The sequence below is a fragment of the Homarus americanus genome, unplaced genomic scaffold, assembly GCF_018991925.1.
Source record: "Homarus americanus isolate GMGI-L3 unplaced genomic scaffold, GMGI_Hamer_2.0 scaffold37032, whole genome shotgun sequence".
Lineage (NCBI taxonomy): Eukaryota > Metazoa > Arthropoda > Malacostraca > Decapoda > Nephropidae > Homarus > Homarus americanus.
The window spans coordinates 7990245-8012136 of record NW_024731852.1 but is presented as its reverse complement, the minus strand read 5'-3'; the positions used below and the strand labels follow the sequence as shown (position 1 = coordinate 8012136).

The 21892-nt window shown below is 41.7% G+C and overlaps 1 protein-coding gene across 1 annotated transcript in view; it reads right to left on the bottom strand.

The window, feature by feature from the left end:
* Window positions 1-16056, bottom strand: part of LOC121868015 — a 119942-nt gene extending 103886 nt beyond the window's left edge. Inside the window, exon 1 of the mRNA XM_042368253.1 lies at window positions 13590-16056. Within this exon, the coding sequence (XP_042224187.1) occupies window positions 13590-15994 (2405 nt within the window). The 5' untranslated portion in view covers window positions 15995-16056. The remainder of the gene's footprint in view (window positions 1-13589) is intronic.
* Between the last annotated feature and the right edge of the window lie 5836 nt (window positions 16057-21892).

Sequence of the window (21892 nt, the reverse complement as noted above, 5' to 3'; positions counted from 1 at the left end):
GTAGTTAAAGCTATACTGCCTGGCCGCTGATAGGCAGTAATATATATATATATATATATATATATATATATATATATATATATATATATATATATATATATATATATATATATATATATATGCTGATAACCACAAGGAAGAAAACACGAAGTTCCCAAGCGCTTTCGTGTAATTCACATCTTCAGGGGTGAGTACAGTGATTTACTTGCATATATATATATATATATATATATATATATATATATATATATATATATATATATATATATATATATATATATATATATATATATATATATATATATATAATTTTTGTAACAGTATTTGTTGCGTGATTGTATATTTTGATACATTTAATTCTGTAATCTTGTTTTTTGTTACTGAAATTACATGACCGAAATGGTTATAGTGTGTGTGTGTGTGTGTGTGTGTGTGTGTGTGTGTGTGTGTGTGTGTGTGTGTGTGTGTGTGTGTGTGTGTGAGAGAGAGAGAGAGAGAGAGAGAGAGATTGGTTAAAATCAAGAATACTCTCTCTCTCATGATACCTGGAAAAACATAATAAAACGCGTGTTTTCTATATAAATACATGTGGTAGTACGACACCCAACAGCAGTCAATAGGTGAGTGAGTGACCATGAGAGGGAAGGCGGCGCTGCTTTCTAGTGGTTAGCGGTTTATGCTCTAACACACACAGCCACCACCACACCCGTCCATCACCACCACTCATACTCGACACTTACTTTCTTCAAACTCATCCATCTTTTTTTAATCACATACACTTTGGTAAAACAAAAACTTTACCTCCATCTAAATCACACATAAACGCTCTACTTAAATAGAAAGTGGTTAACGTTAGGAGATCGGTATAGTATTTTGTTGGTTATGATAATTAGCTTGAAATATCAATAATAAGCGACGAGTTTTGGCCTCCATCCCAGACGTCTAATATCGTAACTTCATTCTCTGGCTATAAAATGTCTGCGGTTCTCGGCTCTTCTTCGTCTCCGATAATTCTGAGTTGTGTAAAATGTCGACTCACATTGCCTGTACATGTTCTGTTCCATGCCTTTGAAAGACTTTAAAGAGAGTATTTATCAAGTAATTTATATTCATGGTGGTAAGCGGCAAACTTTCACGGTTTATGATGTAACTTATGTTTGTCGCGCGGGAAAAAATGAACTTCTTGTCGAAATCAACCACATCTTAAAAGCTTCACAACAAGAGGTGATTTATCGTTCATTCTTTTAAATAAGTAGTACAAGTAATAATAACAATAATAGTAATACAAATATCGTAAAAATAATAATAATCAGCAATAACACCGTAATAATAACAATAACAAACATTAATAAAAACAACACCAATAAATAGTAATAATAATAATTTCAGTGTCTACTAAAGCACATTATTTTCTCTCAAACTATCGAGAGAATATCCAATTTCCACTCCAGATAAATAAGCAAACGTGACTGCACTGCTAGCCTAAGTTTAATACACAGCCATTCATCATTCTGTACGAGCCATTAACTGACCATTACAACAATTCAAAGTCGTTGATTCAGGGTTCCTACACACATCTGGAATTACTTCTCCATGACCATTCCGTGGAAAACTAATAATTTTCCTTGACTATTCAGTGGTAAATAGATGACTTTCCTTGACTATTCCGTGAGAAACTGACGATTTTCCTTGACTTATTTCGTGACAAACAGATGACTTTCCATGATTCACTCTTCATTAATACAAAAGAAAAAGTAACAGTTTGGTCAGTAGAGTAAGTCGAGAAGTATAATAATAATACTAACTAGCGACAAGACTAACTGTATAATCAACTTTTTATCAGACTGGACGCCTCCTCCACCCTCAAAACCCACCCGATTCGTTCACATTTTATTGTTTTATTTTTATTTATTTTTACGTAACAGCAGACAACTTTACAGGTATACAATATAGATTATTAGATCACATCCTGACTTGGCCAGAGCGACTTATAAGAGGGTACCCACAGGCGTAATGAAGACATTCGCCCACCACCATTTCTCTAAACTGAACTGTAAAATAAACGTACCCATTCACAGTCGGTGGACCCCCTAACCCCATTCTCCCCATAAGGTCTAAGTTATCACCACCAACGAAGGTAATAACTGCACACAAGAATATAATTAAAACCGTCAAGGTTTTTTTTTCTCTTTCTTCACTGACGTCACTAAAAACACAATCTCGGTAAGACATCTGAAAAATTAACTAAATTCACCAGTTTTACACGCGTTACACTGGATCATAACCATGTGTACTCAAGACCTCCAACGCGTGCATATCAACACTTACTTCATATATTTAACCCCGTGTCTTGCCCTCACGAGATACTGAACCTACCCCAGTAAAAGGTAGAGTCTTACACCACAGGTTAAGTGAGAAGTTGAAGGTGTTCACACATCCACAGTGGAATCCGATCCTACAATGTTAAATATAAAATCTATTCAACGACGTAAATACAACTTGTGAACTTTCATCTTTGTCAATAAGAAAAACAAATATGTATACGACATTATACTAGGCGGTCTAACGATGTAACCTTCAATACAAAGATCAAGAGGTGGGGAAAAACTTGAGCATGTATTGTATGACCTTGCACGTGTCTATCATGTAAAAGGATCCTGTTTGTACCATGTGACTGACGAGTACACACTGAATACTTACCATACAGCGAAAAATTCAATATATTTTTTTTCTCTTCGAATTTTCTGAAAGGATGTGTACGAATGGTCGTATTTAGGTTAGGTTAGGTTAGGCTTGGCTTGACTTGGCTTGGCTTGGATTAGCTTTGGTTTGTTTTGGCTTAGGTTACGTTTGGCTTATTTAGGTTAGGAAGTTAGAGGCGTTTATTAGCAAAGTTACCCTTGCACCAGACACATCCAAGTGAATAGACATACAGACAGAGTGATGGATAGAAGGAAATTAGACAAATTTGACTAAGATTGGTAAACACGCAAATTGACGGGAAGGTTGATAGACGAGGACAGGTAAACAGACAGGGTGGGAGACAGAAAGAGGTAAGAAACAGACGTACAGAGGGACAATTCTAATACCACGGCTGGAGGTCATATTGACTCAATAATGAGATACCTCCAGCAACCCCCTTACTGGGGTACCTCCCTTCCCCCTAAATGAGGTACCCCCCTCCTTCCCCCTTCCCTTTACTGAGGTACCCCTTTCATCCTCTTACTGAGGTACCCTCCTCCTTCCCCCTTACCGAGGTACCCCCCTCAATCACCCTCTTATTGAGGTACCCCCTAGCTACCAGCCCCTCAACTCACCCTACCTAATTTCAATACCTTACAGCACATTTCTTCTTTCACGCCTCCAACACACACACACACAAATGCTTGCAAACAAAATCACAGAAGAAAAACAGATGCAAGCCAGGTAATCAGGAGGTTGTGTACTTGGTGGTAAACAAGAGACCCAGTAGGTGTTGAGGCCCACTGATCACATCTCTATAGCCATCAACCCATCTATTCTGCCTAAGTACACATAAGGGAGGTCAATAGAAGTCAACAACACAGCTCGGAGTCCTCACCAACAGGACCAAATCGCCCCTGTAGGCTCGACGCAGGAATTTCCGTTGTGAGGGGTAGGCGACCAGCGTCGTCTATACTGTGTGTATGTGTGTGTGTGTGTATGTCTGTGTGTGGGAGGCGGTGAACAGCAGGTGAGTGTCCTTCCTCCCTACTTCTCTCTTTGTGTACCTTCTATGTCTGCTGTCTATCTATCTATGTTTCCTTCTACATCAATCATCCACTCTATCCATTTATCCACTTATGTTTTCTCTCCCTGAAAGATACTCTTGCCCGCTGGAAGTATATCGACGACTCCACCGTTGGCATCAGTGTGAACAACTCTGCTCCCGACTACAGCGCCCTCCAGAGTATACTGGTTAGCCTCCAAGATTGGACCACCATCAAACATACCAAGACCATGGTTATGCACATTAACCTCTCCTCCGACCCTGTCCCACCTCCCTCCGTCACATTCCAGGTTGTGGATTCAATCAAGCTCCTCGGCGTCACTGTAGATAACAAACTCAACTGGATAGCACACGTTAGTACAACCGTAAAATCTTCCAACTATCGTCTCCACCTCCTTCGTCGTCTTAAGTCACTCGGAGGTCCCGCGTTTGAGCTCTTGAATGTTTACACAATATTCATACTTCCTAAGCTCACCTTTGCTTCCCCTGTCTGGTCTTCTTCCTTAAATACTACACAACGAGGACTCCTAGACAGAGTACAGAAGAGGGCGTGCAAGACTATTCTTTCACTCTCACACACCACTTACTGTAAGAGGCGCTCAGTATACTGGCCCTCTAAACTCTCTCTGATCATCACCACGACCTCATCTGTAAGTTTGGGATGAATCTTCTATATCATCCTTCTCACCGTTACCACCTGAGATCCACGTCCTCGAATCCTGTTGACACTATAACAGCATCCAGCCCACACCACCATTGTAAAGATTATCAACAACCCGTAGATAACCTGTATATCCCAGACACACCTACACGTGAGTATATACCAAGACCTGACAAATATAGACACGCGTGTATACCAGATAGCTCTAATTACCCCAAGCAGGTGTTCACTGCCACAGGTGTCCGACGCAGCTGACCACACCAAATACAAGTGTTGTAGTCCTTTGATTACTTGTCGTGGAGAGGGAGTGTTGCTGGAGCCGAGGTATACAGTATACTAGGTCTTATTGTTTATTTATAGTCTATTGTCTGTCTTTGGTTATCTGCGTCTGTGTCTATCTGTGTGTGTCTGTGTCTTTATGTTTATCTGTGTATGTCTGTGTCTTTCTGTTTATATCTTATAGCTCTGTCTGTACGTTACTCTCTTCCTTTATTAACTCCTTCCTTCCCTTTGTAGACCTTCCTCCCTTATGAATGTTCCTAAGTCTTCCTTTCTCCCTCCCTCTCTGCCATTCTCATCTCTATCTCTTCGATTTCTGATTTATCCTTACCCCTTGCATCCCCCTCATCTATAACACCCCTCCTGTCCTCCATTTTTCACTTCGTCTTCCTTCTATTCTCCCTTCATCTACAATCTCCCCTACTTCCCCGTTCGCCATATCTCAACCACCCCCCCCCCTTCCCAAACTTCCCCTGCACTACCCCAACCCCTTTCCTCCAGCTACCATCCCTTCCATCCATCTTCTACCACTTCCATCCATCCACCCCTTCCCTCCAACCCCAATCTCTTTCCTCCACCCTCTACCACTACCCATCCACCCCCACCCGTTTCTTCCATACCACTCCCAGGAAGGTCATGGTCAATACCTGCACCTCACGCAGGAATTTATAATCAATATTGAATACAATATTAAAACACTCAACAATGGAGATATATAGGCCAATCGATATAACCAGCTTATTATCCTGAGGCTCAAGCCGTTTCTCTATTCACAAAGTTACGTAATGTATTGAAATCGTATAATACTACTGTTTTACCTGAGCCATGGGTGAGGGCGAGGGTTTTAATACTGGATGTCTTGTGGCGTGTTTACTGTATACGTATTATGAAAAAAAAATACTAATAACAATAATGCGGAAAAGAACGATGAAAATTTAACAATAATAATAAAACAGAAAATAATGATAATAATATTGATAATAAAGTGACAATAATAACAGAACTGTAGTGTTATTGTTCCCGCCAAAAGTAGTACTGGGAGAGCACCGGCAATGTTACTAGCACAACTAGCCCGACCATTAACATCAGAAAAACGAATGAAGACAGGAAGAAACAGGCTTGACGGATTCGTCCAGAACACAACAAAATACATACAGTAAGCAGCCGTAGTGTTCGTAATATTTAATAATAATATTTATTCAGTAACGTTGTCATACAGTTTTACAATTGGATAAGCATGTTTATAAACTATGCAGTCATACAGTTCAACATAAATGTAGACAATGTACTGTGGGTATACGGTGCACGTAGGCCGTGGGAGTATACAATTTCCTGTGTGCCGAGACAGTGCAGGTAAACGACAATGATAAACAGTAAGGCAACTTGACCAAGGATAGCCGACAATGCTACCAGGTGTTTATTTCCAGTATGGTCCTTTATATTTGGTGGTACAGCTAATAACAATCATAACACCCAGGAAAAAATAATATCATCGTTAATAAAAAGGAATAATGGTGATGGTTAATGCGGTAAGCCACCCAGCAACAGTACCGTAAGACGCCAACCAGCTTAGTGGTTGGTGGCGGAGGGGCACAATATACTTAACTTGTGTTGGCCGCGGGGAGAGTCGCCCGCTAACTGTGTCCTGCTGCTGCTGCTATGTCGGTCACCACCCGCACACTCAAAGGTTCCAACGTTATTGTTGGCTGCCTTTGTCAGTTCAATGCCCGCCGCATTTCCTGACTGACTTGCCTGCAATGTTTCTTTCGAAGGAGTAAGTTTTTTTTTATTCAAGTTCTCATTATTTACATCGATCAGTACTGCACGACCAGTCTGGTATGAACGTAGTTTTGACCAAGTATATTGATCAAAAGAAGCTTGGAATACTTTAAATCAGTATAAACTGTATAATACTGTACTGTACTCGGGACACTTACTGCAGTGCCACAGTTTGGAGGATCACGCCGTGAACTACAATGACTGTAGCAACTTAATGGTGTCCGTTAACAACAACAACAACAACAACAACAACAACAACAACAATAATAATAATAATAATAATAATAATAATAATAATGATGAGTTTCTATGCAAACAGGGATGTGAAAATTAAAATGTCTAAAAATAATATAAACTCGATGCTTCACCTATCCATCCCATATCCCCTTATCCACCCCAACCTCCTTATCCACTCCATACTTCCTTATCCACTCCATACTTCCTTATCCACCCCATACCTCCTTATCCACTCCATACCTTCATATCCACTCCATACCTCCTTATCCACCCCATACCTCCCTATCCACTCCACCGTATCCATCGTGACATTCATACCATACCCCTTACCGGTACATACCAATCCATCCATACACTATCCTTTCCACACACACCCCCACACACATGGAACTTGACCTTAAAATATGGACAATATCACGAACTAGATGGTTGAAGTGTGTTAATTGACGGTAGCCAATCGGGTATGGGGTATGGGGTTGACCTACAACCATCGCCAGCATCAGGTACTATGGGCTGACCTCTTTATACCGCCAGTGTAAAAAACTAAAGACCCAACTTTCCGCATCGCCAATGACATATCAGTAAAGGCTGAACCCATTTACTACCAGTAAAAGGTAACAATATTCCTCTACCCAAAAGGGTCTCCCCTCTATTCATCGCCAGTGCTGGTGACGGCGACTACAGTACTGTACAAAACTTCATACCAAGGCTTCGTCTGTCCCTCAGTGTTTCTTATATTATTTCACTCTTTGTTTCCAGTGTAAGAACGGGTGGTCCTCTTCGCGTTTTCTTTTTCCTTGTGGTTATCAGCATATACCTGGATCACACACACCTACAGTGATTTACTTGTGTATATATATATATATATATATATATATATATATATATATATATATATATATATATATATATATATATATATATATATATATATATATATATATATATACATCAGATCTCCCCGTCACTAATTGATAAACCTTTCCCTTATGCGACCTGACTAATGTAAGTCAAGGTAATTTTCTCTCGCACACAATGTTAAGTCAGTAGCTATTACTGCTGTTTAACGTACTCCCCAAAACGTTATTAATGTGCCAACAATGACAAAGGCAGCTAAAATAACCAAGACGTTACGTGGCTACTGGCCGTTGTCGACCTCTTGTTTCAAGGCCAGGCCATGAAGCCGTTATCCGATTCTCCGGAAACATACTCTTTATGCACGTTATAACGCCTTTTGATCAACTAAGAAGATTATTAAAAACTAATTTACAGATAAAAATACAAATATTTATTCTAACTTATGTTATGCTTTCAAAATTGAAACAAAAACAGCACAACGTATAGTCTTATGGTAACAAAATCTCAGGTTCTGGAGGCGTGAGAACTTTTGGCGGGGTAATCGTTGCTTGCTATTGGTCGGTTCCTCAAGGTTAACAACACGGGGAAAAATTACATGACATTCAAGTTTTCCTTTGTCAATGCGCTGGCGTTGTGTGATTATGGGAAACAGCTAATGGATAAGACAATAAAAGTGCCTGGTCCTCAAGTACCTTTCCAAATTAAAATACTCGATAAGAGGTGAATAAAGAGAAAAGGTCGAGTCAGAGACCACAGCCTGGGTTGTTGCAACCCTATTGTTCTGATGAGGACCAAGGCTTAGTTAACAATGCTCTATTTCACTCATCACACTCTTACTCTTACTGCGAAGGTTGACAATTTCCTTCTTTTTAAGTTCCCGTGGATAAATAATTATTTTTCTCTCATACTTTTTACCTTTTTGACGTAAGAAGGGTGTCAAGAACATATTTAATAATCCCTTTCTTTAAAAGTTTGCTTTCATCACATTCTACATGCAAACTTCACGAAGTAAATGGTCAGGAGGAGGTTCTCTGATCTGATTGTGCATGACGTGACCAGACATAACTCGTTGACCGTGAACCAAAATACTCCATGATCTGTCTTGATACAACGTTTTATACTGAAACTGAGGTGCTGTAAATTCACAAATTCCAAATACAAATAGGCCTACCTAAGGGTGTGTCCACACCAACGCAACTCTGCAGGAAACATTATCGACATCATCTTTGGACAACAGCTGTTCAACAATGTTGACAACAAAGTTAGTCACACGAATGCAACATTGCTGGTAATAAATGTTGGCAAAAATCTGGGTAAAAGAAACCAATAGTAATAGAAATAAGTGAAGAAAAAAAAACACTTAGCCCTCGGATTAATGTCAAGTGGAGTACGGCACAATCTACTACAATGTGTGTGTATGTATCTGGTATTGATATTGAAACAATTTATTTAGCCAGAAGAATACAGAGTGGATACTAATAAAAATATTGACATGGCTGAGCCAATTGAGAGCCTGAGCTATCTTAGTGGCACCTGATATATACTGTATATTTATATCAAGGAAGTGTTATGTTACATTTAGTATCATCTGGAATAGAACACGTAACATAGTATTAGGAAGAACATATCAGAATGTTACCACGGTTATCACTTCGATGTTTTTATTTTTTTTACATTTACCCGGTATATTATAAGTATATACATATTCTACAGGGGAGGTAATGAACATTAATATGATAAGGGAGGGAAGCAATACAACATAGGTTGTATTAAGGCGAAACAAGAGGACAAACTGTCAGTATCATGTCTTGGGGGCAATTATATAATTTTTGCAATATTAATTGCTATCTATATACATGACAATATAAAATATAATGGTTTTAGTGGTACAATAAAGGTAAGAACATAAAGTAGGTATTACAAAAATATTAATATTTTGACAATAGATATTTTTTTTTAAAAGGAGGGGACGTAGCCTTTGCTCGGATGGGTGGGGTTAAGTTGTTTCGCATCTTCACACATGATACTTTATGGAAGTCTGGGACTGAGAGGAACGCATGGGGTGGTCGTAGTAGCTCTGGGTGTCTTGTATCTCTGATTATTCTTGAACTGGAAATAATTATTGTCAATCAAGTGACTGACAGATTTATAAACAAATAAGGCACAGTGGTAGTTGTGTGTTGGTTAACTAGTTTCACACCTACCACATGTAGTACACATCACCGCTACCAACATGTTGCCTTCCAGTGTTACCAACAACGGCGGGACACATTACTGTTGCCCACAATGTTCTCAACACTACTGCTACCAACACGTTACCGACATCGTTGCGCTGGTGCGGACACACCCTAACATGAACACACGTGCACACAACATACGCACAATTTCGAAAATATAGGCCTACCTAACATGAACACAATAAAAAAAGTAGCTGTGCACAGTTTGCGCGAAACAATCTGACACCACAGACGAATGAAACGACAAATATTGTAAAATGTCATATATCGCTTGCAAGCGACATTTCCTGTTTTACCCATAGTAAGTTTTGTTATTATATGCAATTTCAGAAGAATATCTATTACTCTTGCGAACACTGTAGCATGGGTTCATGTTGGTGGTTACGTTGCGGCACATGTGTATTGATCATTTAGGAAATCCTGACTCATGTGCATAGGTACCCTTTTGACAGTGTGTACACTTAAAACACAAAATATAATTTCTACAAATGTTACATAATAACGACTGGAAGCTGCTTACAGATTCAGTACTATGAAAATAGAGTACAATACCGTAATAGAAAACTTCAGTGGTGTGATATTCACTTACATGTCAACATATTTTTTTTATGAGAAGTCGTTCTACACTCTACAGCATCTACAGAAGACGCAATCAACTAAATTCCTCTAAGGACATTAATTTCCTAGTGCCTCATCCATAATCATCCTTCTATAAAATATAATTTCAAATAAAAATTAATAGAGTAATTGATCTAATTCATTGACGATAATCAAAGACTAACTATCCCTCTATTACTGAACAACTGCACCGTGATACCTGAATACTGAATACCAGCCACAGTACCTCCTAAACTTAAACTATTAATCTTAATGTCAAAGACCAGTAAGCAAATCATCCGCAAATCACGTATTGTGTATATATTAAACGGGGGAAGCTCAGATAGTCTACTGAATCACTACAGCAGCTCATGAAAAATTAACGTGGGCGTAACGCTGTCAAACGTCTACTGTATTTAACAGTTGACCTGTGCATAGCAACACCGTGCTACCACCAACCATGCACTTGATTACAAGTGAGAAAATAAGTTATCCAATAGTCACATATCCCACATTTTCAACTTAGTATACATTGTATCTCGCGCACGTACGTGTGTGTGTGTGTGTGTGTGTGTGTGTGTGTGTGTCTGTGGAGAAAAGACTATGAAAGATGCATTTTCTTGTAAAATCAAGCAAAAAAATTATTTAATACTAACCCGACGGATCAACTACAGTATATACAGTATTTCTTTCGGGTAACCTAACAGCATTGGCTCTCTTTTTGGCTGTCACTCAGAATCGATGCCCTAAATTCACTACCTCTCATCTTTGACGATCCCGTCAGTTTTAATTTGCTGGTTCTTTCCCCCCCGAGAGCCTGGCCACCGCCCACCACATGGTTCGAGGTCTACTTCTTAATATAGCTCTCCAACCATCTCAGCGATCGATTTACACATAATTTTTTCTGGATGAGAAGGAAAGAAATGCCCCTGCCACGTTAGCTGGCACACCCTTGTTCATTACAAGGGAGAGCTGGGTCATGTCTCCCACAAATCTCCGTCTAGATCATATACTGCACCAACAAATTATTTTTAACAATTTATTTTCACAACTAATAATCTTCTTTCTGATGTTACGAACAAACTTCACATTTCGGAAGCGTGTATCAAAATGGAGCGTATCATTCATTACCTACCAATATTTCATCTTACAGAGGATACTGGGTGTTAACTGGCCGTCGAGTGCTGGGGCTGCTCTGTGACTACAACAATTCTTGTCTCCAATTCTACGTCCATATTATTATAGGTAATACAAGTGGACCACGATGGGCAAAAGTTCCTACTCACCTGTTTTCTATACAATAACTCGTTTTCTTCTGGATCTATAGATAAATTTTTTTTCATGCATTATTGTAATTTAACTTTACTTTGCAGGCCTATTCTAACTGGGCTCTTCATAAAAGTTCCACGCAAATTTATATATTACATACTAAAGTGGCCACATTATCAGAGTAAGCCAACATTTAAATATTTCCTTCTCCAGTTACCATATATATATATATATATATATATATATATATATATATATATATATATATATATCATGTAGATCCACAATGAAAACGTGGATAAGATAAATCTTGATAAAATCACACGGGAAAAGGGAAACAACGGAACACCTTAGCTTTCGTCTTTATTCAAGACGAAAGCTAACTCCCTCACATATATATATATACATATATATATATATATATATATATATATATATATATATATATATATATATACAGTATATATATAATCTCCTTTCTAAATTCATACAAATCATTATTTAATAGGCTGTTAGGTTGTTTTCAAAATTTCCGAAATGTTACAAAGAAACTGAGGTTACTTTGATATTTTAAACATCAGTTTTATACGACGTAGAATGAAGGTAGTGACTCCAAGGGATCGCTACGAGAATAATTATCCTTAACGCAATGAAACTTCACGACGAAATAAGTCCAACGAGCACCAACAAATATAAAAATAAAAACAACTCAAACAGCATATGGAGAAAATGATTACCCCCATATGGGTGCCGGTATTTATGCCGCCCAGCAAAACGGCGTATTGTTTGAGTCACCATATAAAGCCATTAAATTTACATTGTTTTGTTAGACCTTAAATACACCTGAGCTACATGATGTGGCTCTTTATCCCAAGATAGAAATTTGGGGGTAACTTTATTTCTTGCTATTCGCGCACACACCATACCCTTGATCGTTGCACTAAGATCACTAATGTGACAGTGTCACACTTGTGATCTTGGTGCAACGATCATGACAAAAAAGTAGCCACCTTCTGCCCATTGTGTGTATCACCTCTCCAAGTGAATGTCCATCCATGCAGCCATCAGCATGAGGAACCCCAGGAACGTAAATATTTAGTTCCGTTCGTCATGCCAGATCGATGGACGTGTGTAGAACAAAATCACCTTGAACAAACCTAACCTAGCCTAATTTCATAACCTAACCTAACCCAACGGGGTTTTGTCGGGACCCCAGTGGACGTGCACTAAGAGATGATACACAATGGAAAGGGGCTGGCTACTTTAGTGTCAGAAGGTTGAATCTTATGTGATATTTTTTTAATTACTCCCTTGTACATGCCTCTTTTGATATACCATAATACACTATATGAAGAATAGAGTTAGCAGCAGAGCTAATACTGTTGGCACTATAGTTAATATTTCAGGTGGGGTGATATGGGCCCCACCCCTTACATCACAGACCCCACCCATCTGTTGCAGGGTAAAGTTTCTATCACTGCTGAAGGATACCGTATTGAATATATTGTACAAGCACGCACACGGCCCGGCTAAAGCCTCGAAAAAAAAGGCCAACTTACAATTAAACCTCGAAGATCCTAGCCTAGTCATATCGTAAACCTTACCACATCCCTGACAATATAGGTGTGCCTAATACCACTTAGACTTATGAACAGTGAAAAACATATCCTTGTGCACAAGGACACTGCTTGGCCCACTCAACACAGGAAGTGAAAGCGGTATCATCCTAGGAACAAAACATTTGGCCTTGCAGGATTGTGCCATGACGGCCATCCTACAGCAGGGGTACATCGCCCTCACCAAGCCCAGTGGAGGTGCGCTGGCCTTATAATCTATAATATTCAACTTGACCACTACAGGGTGCTTCTTTATTACTGATTTACACCATTTCCCCAAGTTACTAAAACGCGCATCATGGTCTCACCTGCGTGTATCGTCGACTGGCGGGGGATCGAGCATCTCTCTGGGGGCTTGGAGGGGTGGAGGAGCAAGGGCGGCCATGAGGGAGGTGACGATGATGGAAGCAGCGGCAGGGGAGCGCACGGTTGAGAGACCTATGGGCGGGGCAGCCGGCAAAGCACGGCGCACCTCTGTCTCTTCGCTTACACCCGCGTCACCGCCCACTTCCTCACTCCCATCCTGGCTACGACGGGGTGACCGACGTCCAGACAGCCTGAGACGTCGCATGCGTCTCATACTCCGCCGTACGACTCTTGACACGGCCGCCGCGAGTCCCGTTCTGGTATCCTCTTCGGATTCACAATCGGCGTCGAAATCTCGGATGTCAGTGTCCTGGGTAGGGGCGGCAGCAGAGTCTGCCTGGTCATGACGCCAAACGCCTGGGCCACCTACCGCTCCTATCTCGTGCCAGGCGCAGTCCTCACTCTCGCTACACGCTGTAAGGAAGCTTGGCGGGGCAAGGTGGCCAGAGGGCGCCGCTGATTCGGTGGGGATGGCCACACTATCATCAATCAAGTCCAGAGTGATACCTACGTCGGCCAGGGTGGGAGGTGGGTCATCAGGAAGGGCGTGACGCTGCTCACCTGTATCGCCCTCCGACACACACATGTAAGAACAAGAGTCGCCACGTTCCCCCACTGTGTTCACATGATCTGAATTACCGGCCAGACTCACGTCATCACTTTCAATAGCCAGCCCGGGCGCAACAGGTCCCTCCCCCCTCCCCCCGGACAGCTTCGCCCCAGCCTCCTCTGGACTCTGGTCATTAACTATTGAGTCCTCGCTCGCAAGGTCCTGCGGTGATTCTTTATACACTTGATCAGAAATATTAGACGATGGCGAATGTGGTCGAGGTGTGCTGACGGGCACCATGAACTCTAAAGCGAGCTCGGCCTCTGAGGTGATGGGCAGTTGCTCATCCTTTGTCGAGGCTGTCTCACCTCCCCTGCCGTATTCCATGTCATCTTCTGGAGGCTCAGATGCACTAACAGCCCTGCCATCCGCCGCATCCTGACCTTCAACCTTCTCTCTACTGCCGGGTAACAAAATATCCACTGGTGTTGACAATTTCGAGGCAGATTTCGCCTCGTTCTTGATAATGCCTTCAAACAGTTCGTCCAAAATATCACACTCTATCGCGCCTATATCGAGCACAGCACCATCACCAAACACATCAAAACTATCGTACCTCCCCCTACCACCTCCCTCACCCTCCACTTCGCCAAAGTCACCAGTCGCAAAAGGCGTTTGCATATCCCCAAATAAATTAACTCTAGCACCATTATGATCATACTTTCCGAAGTCAGCACTCGTGAAAGGCTTCTGCATTTCCTCAAGAAACTTCCCGAAATCATCTGGCCCCAATTCATTCACATTATTCACTAAAATATCTTCACTTTTCTTCGTAAACCCGTCGTCTATGGAACTCTCAGACTCTGGGGTGATCTTTATGGTAACTGCGGGGTTGTCGTGGGGAGGTATCATGTAACTACTTGGGTCGTCTTCGGCGTTCAGGTACACCGAGGTAGCTCTCGTGCTCCGTTCCTGGGCATCGCCGTTCACGTATATGGAGTGAGCGTTGTCCACCAGGACGGGAGTAACGGTGCTAAGTTCAGGACGTGGTTTCGAGAGGTCGTCAACTTCCGGTTTGGTTTTGATGGGAAGGTTGGATGACAAGCTGATCACCGACCTCCCGTGTAGAGGTTCCGCAACGTACCCGCACCTAGGGCTTGACTGTGGGTTTGCTTTTGGGTTCAATTGAGTGTTCGATTGGAAATCCATTGTGACCACTGGTTGGGTTATGGATGGGGAGGTGATGGTGACAGACATAGGAGGAGTGTTGGGAGTAGGAACAGTACCACAACTCTCCAGAATGTCGGAATATGTTGTCTCGCTTTCATTCGCGTCCGTAATCCCACTGTCTTTCTTAAACCTCTTAGAATCATGGCTGTGTACTGCTGCAGCTTCCTTGTCCAATGTGTCTTTGCTGGTCACATGTTTAGAGGCTTGATTATTGCAACCTTCGGGGGCATTTCCCGGGAGATTCTCAGACCCAAAAACATCGACGAGTGCATTTACCTTCACAGCACCACTATCGCCTTTATTATCTGTCTGATATAGATTTACGTCAGCTTCTACAGTTCGATCCTCTTTATGCAAGACATTCTGGTATATAGGGTCATCTGGGCTGGTGGTAACGACGGTGTCTTCCATGAAAGAGCCGTGGCCGACGGCAGAGTCAACCACGCTCTCCTCCACATCACTGAAGGCGTCGTCCGTGGGTTCTTCGTAGATAAAGGAGAAGTATTCATCTACAACACCACCCAACGCCTCCACCTCATCCACCACTGCATCTACGGCGCTTGCCATAGTGCTAGTGTTATTTACAATGAGGCACACATGGGAGTTGGTACCCACCAACGCTTCACCTGCTAATACACAACTAACGTGTGAGGCACTGAGGCTCCCTAGATCTGTTCAGGGACTGTCATTCTCGTACAGCGACCCATTTCCCTTCGTGTTAAATATCCAGTATGTGCATAATCCTCATGTTTCGCGTTCCTTTAGTTTGTTTCTATATTTATATTTTACTCTTAAATGTATAGATATTACAAAAGAAAAAATAAAGAAATAAGTTTAGAGTGGGGAATATCGTACGCCCGGCAATCACCTGACCGAGTTCAGTGGTGACTTGCTCATTGCCAAAATTTTCAATTCTTATTACTCCTAGCAATCACTCTGTTCAATGATAGAATGAAATATATATCTTATTATTCCCGATTATTAATAAATTATTCATAAATAAAACCATGTAGATGGTATTTTCTTGCAAATAAACGAAGCTTAATTACTATTACTATGATAAATAATATACTAGCTGAAACCTCATCGTTGCCCCGGGCGACCAACAGCACGTGTGACAACAGAACGTAAAGAATGACTGACCGCCCATTTAATGCATGCTGTAATACATAAAGTGGATTCACACAAATTACATCTTGTTTCTATTAGTTGCACACATAAATGAAGATAACAACAGTCAAATCTACATGTCTCTTAACCTTTCAGCTAGTTAAAGTGTGCTTATATTGCCATTACTTCATTTTATCTTTTATTGTAGTCTGTACAGTATTAGCAGAGATTAGCTTTGCGTGGACGGAGTACAATAGCTACTTAATTTAGTTCCCAAAGTCGGCCTTTGATGCCAAGCTCACTGGGAAACAGTTTATTGGATTAACTGTTTCCAATGTGTTTTTCGCTCCTGTATCAAACTCCGTGTTTAAACCACTCGTGTTTCGTGACCTTTCTATAATATTAATATTGATAATAAATCAGTAAATTCATCATACAAATTTGGATAGCCGATATAGCCTTCATATGCTCATTTCCATTGAGGTCCCTAGACAGTGTGGTGACCTGCAGTATGTGCAATCTTCATGCCTGAGGGTTGGCGATCACTACCTTCACTCCAAACAAATTTTGATTTCAAGTATCCATCAAAAACAGGTCTCATTCCCCCGATATTTAAAAAAATCCAAAGTTTGCATATAAACCCAACTGCCACTTACACAGAATATACGGGAAATAGCGAGCAAATTATTCATGTAAACACGGGGCAAAAAATAGACCCGCGGTCATTTATCAATGCTGCCCATGCATGATATGATTTTGCTGTTGTCGGCATCGAGTTGTGATCGTGATTAATTAGAAGGGATGGTGTGGTAACATGTATCGTCAGGTTATGTTACGTTCGTTAACCCCAAACGTTAGTTGAGATTATATTGGTGAGAATAAAGGTTACTTATTTGTATTAGAGAAGTTTAATGACATGTAGTACTAGTGTTGAGGTGAAAATGTAATACAAGAGTTGTGGTTAACATTAGTAGTAGTATTGAAGTTAACATGTAGTACTTGAGTTGAATACATGTAATAGAAGTTTAGTTAATATGTACTAGTATTTTATTTTGCTTGTGAGTGTTGACAGACTGTTTTACCTTCTCTCCTTTGAAGAGGGTGGGGGTCTTGTATCCATAGAAGTGGTTTAGTGCTGCCCCCCTTCCTCCTTGACTTAACGAAGGTGGTATATGTGGTAATGACAATTACAACATCACAACAAAATTCATCAACTGACCTAGGTGTGTATTCAGAATACCATCTGTGGATGGAGGCCTTGAAGTGCAGTTTAAGTTTATCTGGGATGTTAATTCTGAGCAAGTGTATTCAGTAAGTATTGCATAGTGATCACTGACTAAGTGACCTGCAATGACCCGAGCCTCGACATTACTGTCTACTAGGTTATACCCAGTCACAATCAAGTCTGCCCCCCATCAGATGTGTCACTTTGTCTGTGTCGTATAGTGTAACTCACATTAGAGTTACACTGGACATCACCGAGGACAGTGATGAGAGTTAAAGTCACCCATACACAGCATAGCATTGTTACCTGATGGCTTTGGTAGCACGTGCACTCGCAGCTCTTTACACTGAACATAAATGTTATGCTGTACAGCGAAAATTGACTGTTTGCTGTCGTTACTGTAAATTGTTGATAGTGAATACTTTCATCATTGTGGGTTTTGATCCATATACAGACCAGACCATTATTTACATAAGTGAGCAGGCCACTTCCTCCTCCACTATTGTATGCTGTGAACCCTGCTATCCTGGGTGCAACTTTTTTCTTGGTGCTGGACGTGTAAGGTTCTTGTAAGCCAAGTACATCAAGGTAAAAAAAATTACAAACCAGGAATGCTGTCCTGACTAATTCTTCCTCTAGTAAATCCTTCTGGTCCTTAACCAAAAACATCTTTAACAACTTCTGCACTCCTTCTTTTCCTCCTCTCTTCCGACCTGATAACTCTATAGCCAACTGTCCCCCTGACAAAGTCAATCTCTTTGGCACCTTATTCTCCTCCAACTCCACCTTAAACGATTCCCACGCTATCCCTCCTACCCGTGCTCCTCCTACTGAACCTATGCACTTTCCTATAATCTCCACTCGCAGGGTTGCTGGTGTGTTATCCAGGTTGGATGTGAGTAAGGCGCATGGACTGGACGGAATACCCCCTCGTGTTCTGAGGGAGTGTGCTGAAGCTCTGGCCCGTGTTTGCTCACCTCTGCCTCAAAACCCAAACTTTTCTTTCTTCTTGGAAGCATGCCTTGGTTCAGCCCATCCCGAAGGGTGACCATTCCATTCCCTCTAACTATCGCCCCATTGCCCTAACTTCATCCCTCTCTAAGATTTTCAAAACTATCTTGAACTCCCATTTTCTCCGTCACCTTGAACGCCTTTTTCTTTTGTCGTATCACCAGTATGGCTTTCGCCAGGCGAGATCTACTGGTGATCTGCTCTCCTATTGCACCCATCTTTGGTCATCCTCTCCTAGGAATTATGAGGAAACTTTCGTCATGGCCCTCGACATCTCCAAAGCATTTGACAGGGTATGGCACAAGTCTTTGCTAACTAAACTTCCATCTTTTGGTTTCTCTCCCCCACTTTGTTTTCTAATCTCTTCCTTCCTTGAGAACCGATCCATGGCAGTTGATGTCAAGGGATTGATCTCGCTCTTTTTCTACCAATAGTGGTGTCCCACAGAGTTCTGTTCTTTCACCAACTCTTCATTCTTTTTATCAATGATTTACTTCACATTACAACTAATTCTATCCATTCTTACACTGATGAATCTACTCTTCACTCTTCTTCACATTTTCCCCTTCCTCCTAACTCTCAAGTTAGATCTGTTTCTAGAGCTGATATCATTACTTCTATCAATGCAGATCTGTGCAGCATCTCTGAACGGAGAGGTACAAACTTGGTTAAATTTAATAGTAATAAAACTCAATATTTACCAATTACACTTTCTAAATTAGACGATCTCCCACCAATTACATTTCAGGACGCTATCATCCTGCCAAAATCTGAAATAAATGTTAGGCCTCACCATTTCCTCCAATATGTCCTGGAAATCACACATCCTTTATACAGCTAAAGCTGCCTCTCGAAAATTGGGAATGCTGTACAGATGCCGTAGCTACTTCACTCCTGAGCAGTTGCTCCAAGTATATAAGGGATTCATTCGTCCTAACTTGGAGTACTGCTCTCATATCTGGGGTGGCTCTTCTTCTGTCCAACTGCTAGATAGGGTGGAATCAAAGGCATTTCGTCTTATTAACTCTCCTCCTTTAGTCATCAATCTCTCTTCCCTTTCTCTTCGCCACAATGTTGCTTCACTCTCTCTCTTTTACAGGTACTTCAACGGGTAATGTTTGGTGGATTTGGCATCCTGTGTACCGCCGGCAAGGCCGTGGGCTCGTAACACACGTCTTGCCCGTGGTGTCCACCGTTTCTCTGTGGATGTCGGTCACACGAAAATAACCTGTTATAGTGCCTCCATCTTTCCTCACAGAGCCAAACTGTAGAATGCTCTGCCTTCTTCTGTGTTTCCATGCTTATACAATCTGTCTCACTTTAAAAAGCTGGTTTTCCAGCATCTTCGTGGTGTAGATTAATACAGGATAACCTTTTTCTTCTCTATACAGTATTCAATTTTTTTGTTCTTATTTTCTCGTCCCCCCCCCCCCCCAGGCCCCGTTGTGGGTCGTTTGACCTGTGCCCGGGTGGGCTAATTCCCGTAAAAAAAAAGTCATTAATTCTGCGGTTAACACTCCAGATTTTCCATGATATAAACCTGTGTTCGTGTTACTCCTGCCATCTTGAACCGAGTTGTAAGAGTTGAGCTGGTTTCATAGATCACCCTGATCAAAAAGTTATCCCTTTCATATTCGCCACCCTTGGAATTCTTGAGAATGCGCCTTGCCACCTTTATTCCAATAGGCTTTTTATACACAGATTCCCTCATTAGTTCCACGAGTTCCTCCTCCGAGAATGATGGAGGAAGGACAGTTTTTAGACCTGGGGTTATGGTAGTGACCACGCTGGCAGTCTGGGCCTCATTCTCCCCATTCATACTTCCATCATTACCGGTCTCACTCTCCTCACTCACATTCACATCATTATGGGCCTCAATACTCACATCATTATGGACCTCACTCATACTCACATCAGGCAGGTTTTCTACACCATGAGAGGAGACACCAGCTACTACAGAAGCTCGACTGACACTATCACTACCATTCTTCACTGGTACACTTATTTGGCAGGCTTTAACCTGCCCTGCATTGGCTAATGAAGGAAACTCACTGTGGATGTTGACTTCAGGTGGTGAAGGCGACCCGGCAGCATTGGCATTGTCATTACTGAGTGTGACTGCTGTTGTGGGTGGAGGGGGTCTCCCAGGACAACCAGGCCATCACACCCTCCTCCCCATACCTGGGATACTGCCTCCTGGTAGGGGAGGCCTGCTCTCCCCCCTTCCGAGAGGCAGTTTCCTTGGTGGGGCAACTCCTCGTGTTATGCATTCCTGTGCAGATACCGCAGGTGGCTGGCTTGTGGGAGTACTTCGCCACATGGTTGTCTCTGAAGCAGTTGTAGCACACCACAGGGGGAGGAATCCACCGTCTGATATTACTAGGGGCACCATACTCGCTGAAGAAGTAATATTGCTTAGGAGGTGGTTCCTTCCTGTTCCATACAATGATGATCCTTTTAAGTGGTGCATCATCATTATAAATTCTTCTTGCTCTGTGGACGCCTGGATGTAACAAAGCGTCACTGATGGAAATATCCTTGGGGAGGTGGGTGACAAGATATTCCTTCACTCTTTTGGGTCGGACAGGTTCATCTCGCTTAATAACATGTAGTGAGCCTACCTTTCCATCAATGAAGCGTTGGATAGCAACCGTCTCCTCTCGGCCTACATAGACAAAACGAGGGGTGCTACCTGGGATGACAACATTCAGCGTAGTCGTGTGATATTCCTCATTCAGGGTTATCAACCATTTAACCTCCATCCAATTAGTTGTGTCCTCAGGAAAGGCAAGGCACTTATATTTAGCCCGGGGGACGATGGGAGGGATGCACCCATTGGCTCTTCTCTGCTTCCTTCCCTGGGTCCTTTCAGCAGGGCTTTTCCACATTTTGCATTTCTTCCGATACATCATAGCCTTCTGAAAGTCAACTTGTCCTAATGACTGTCCTCATCATCTCCTTCGTGCAGGGTGCCGCCCATCGTCGACTCCTGCCATGGTTAAATTTAGGTGGAATCTAGGTCTTACACAGTGAGACAGAGAGGTGATAGGTTGGCCAGAAGTGTCCAGGTAACAGGGACTTGTGTGAATCTTTAATGTATTCAGCATCTAATTTATAAT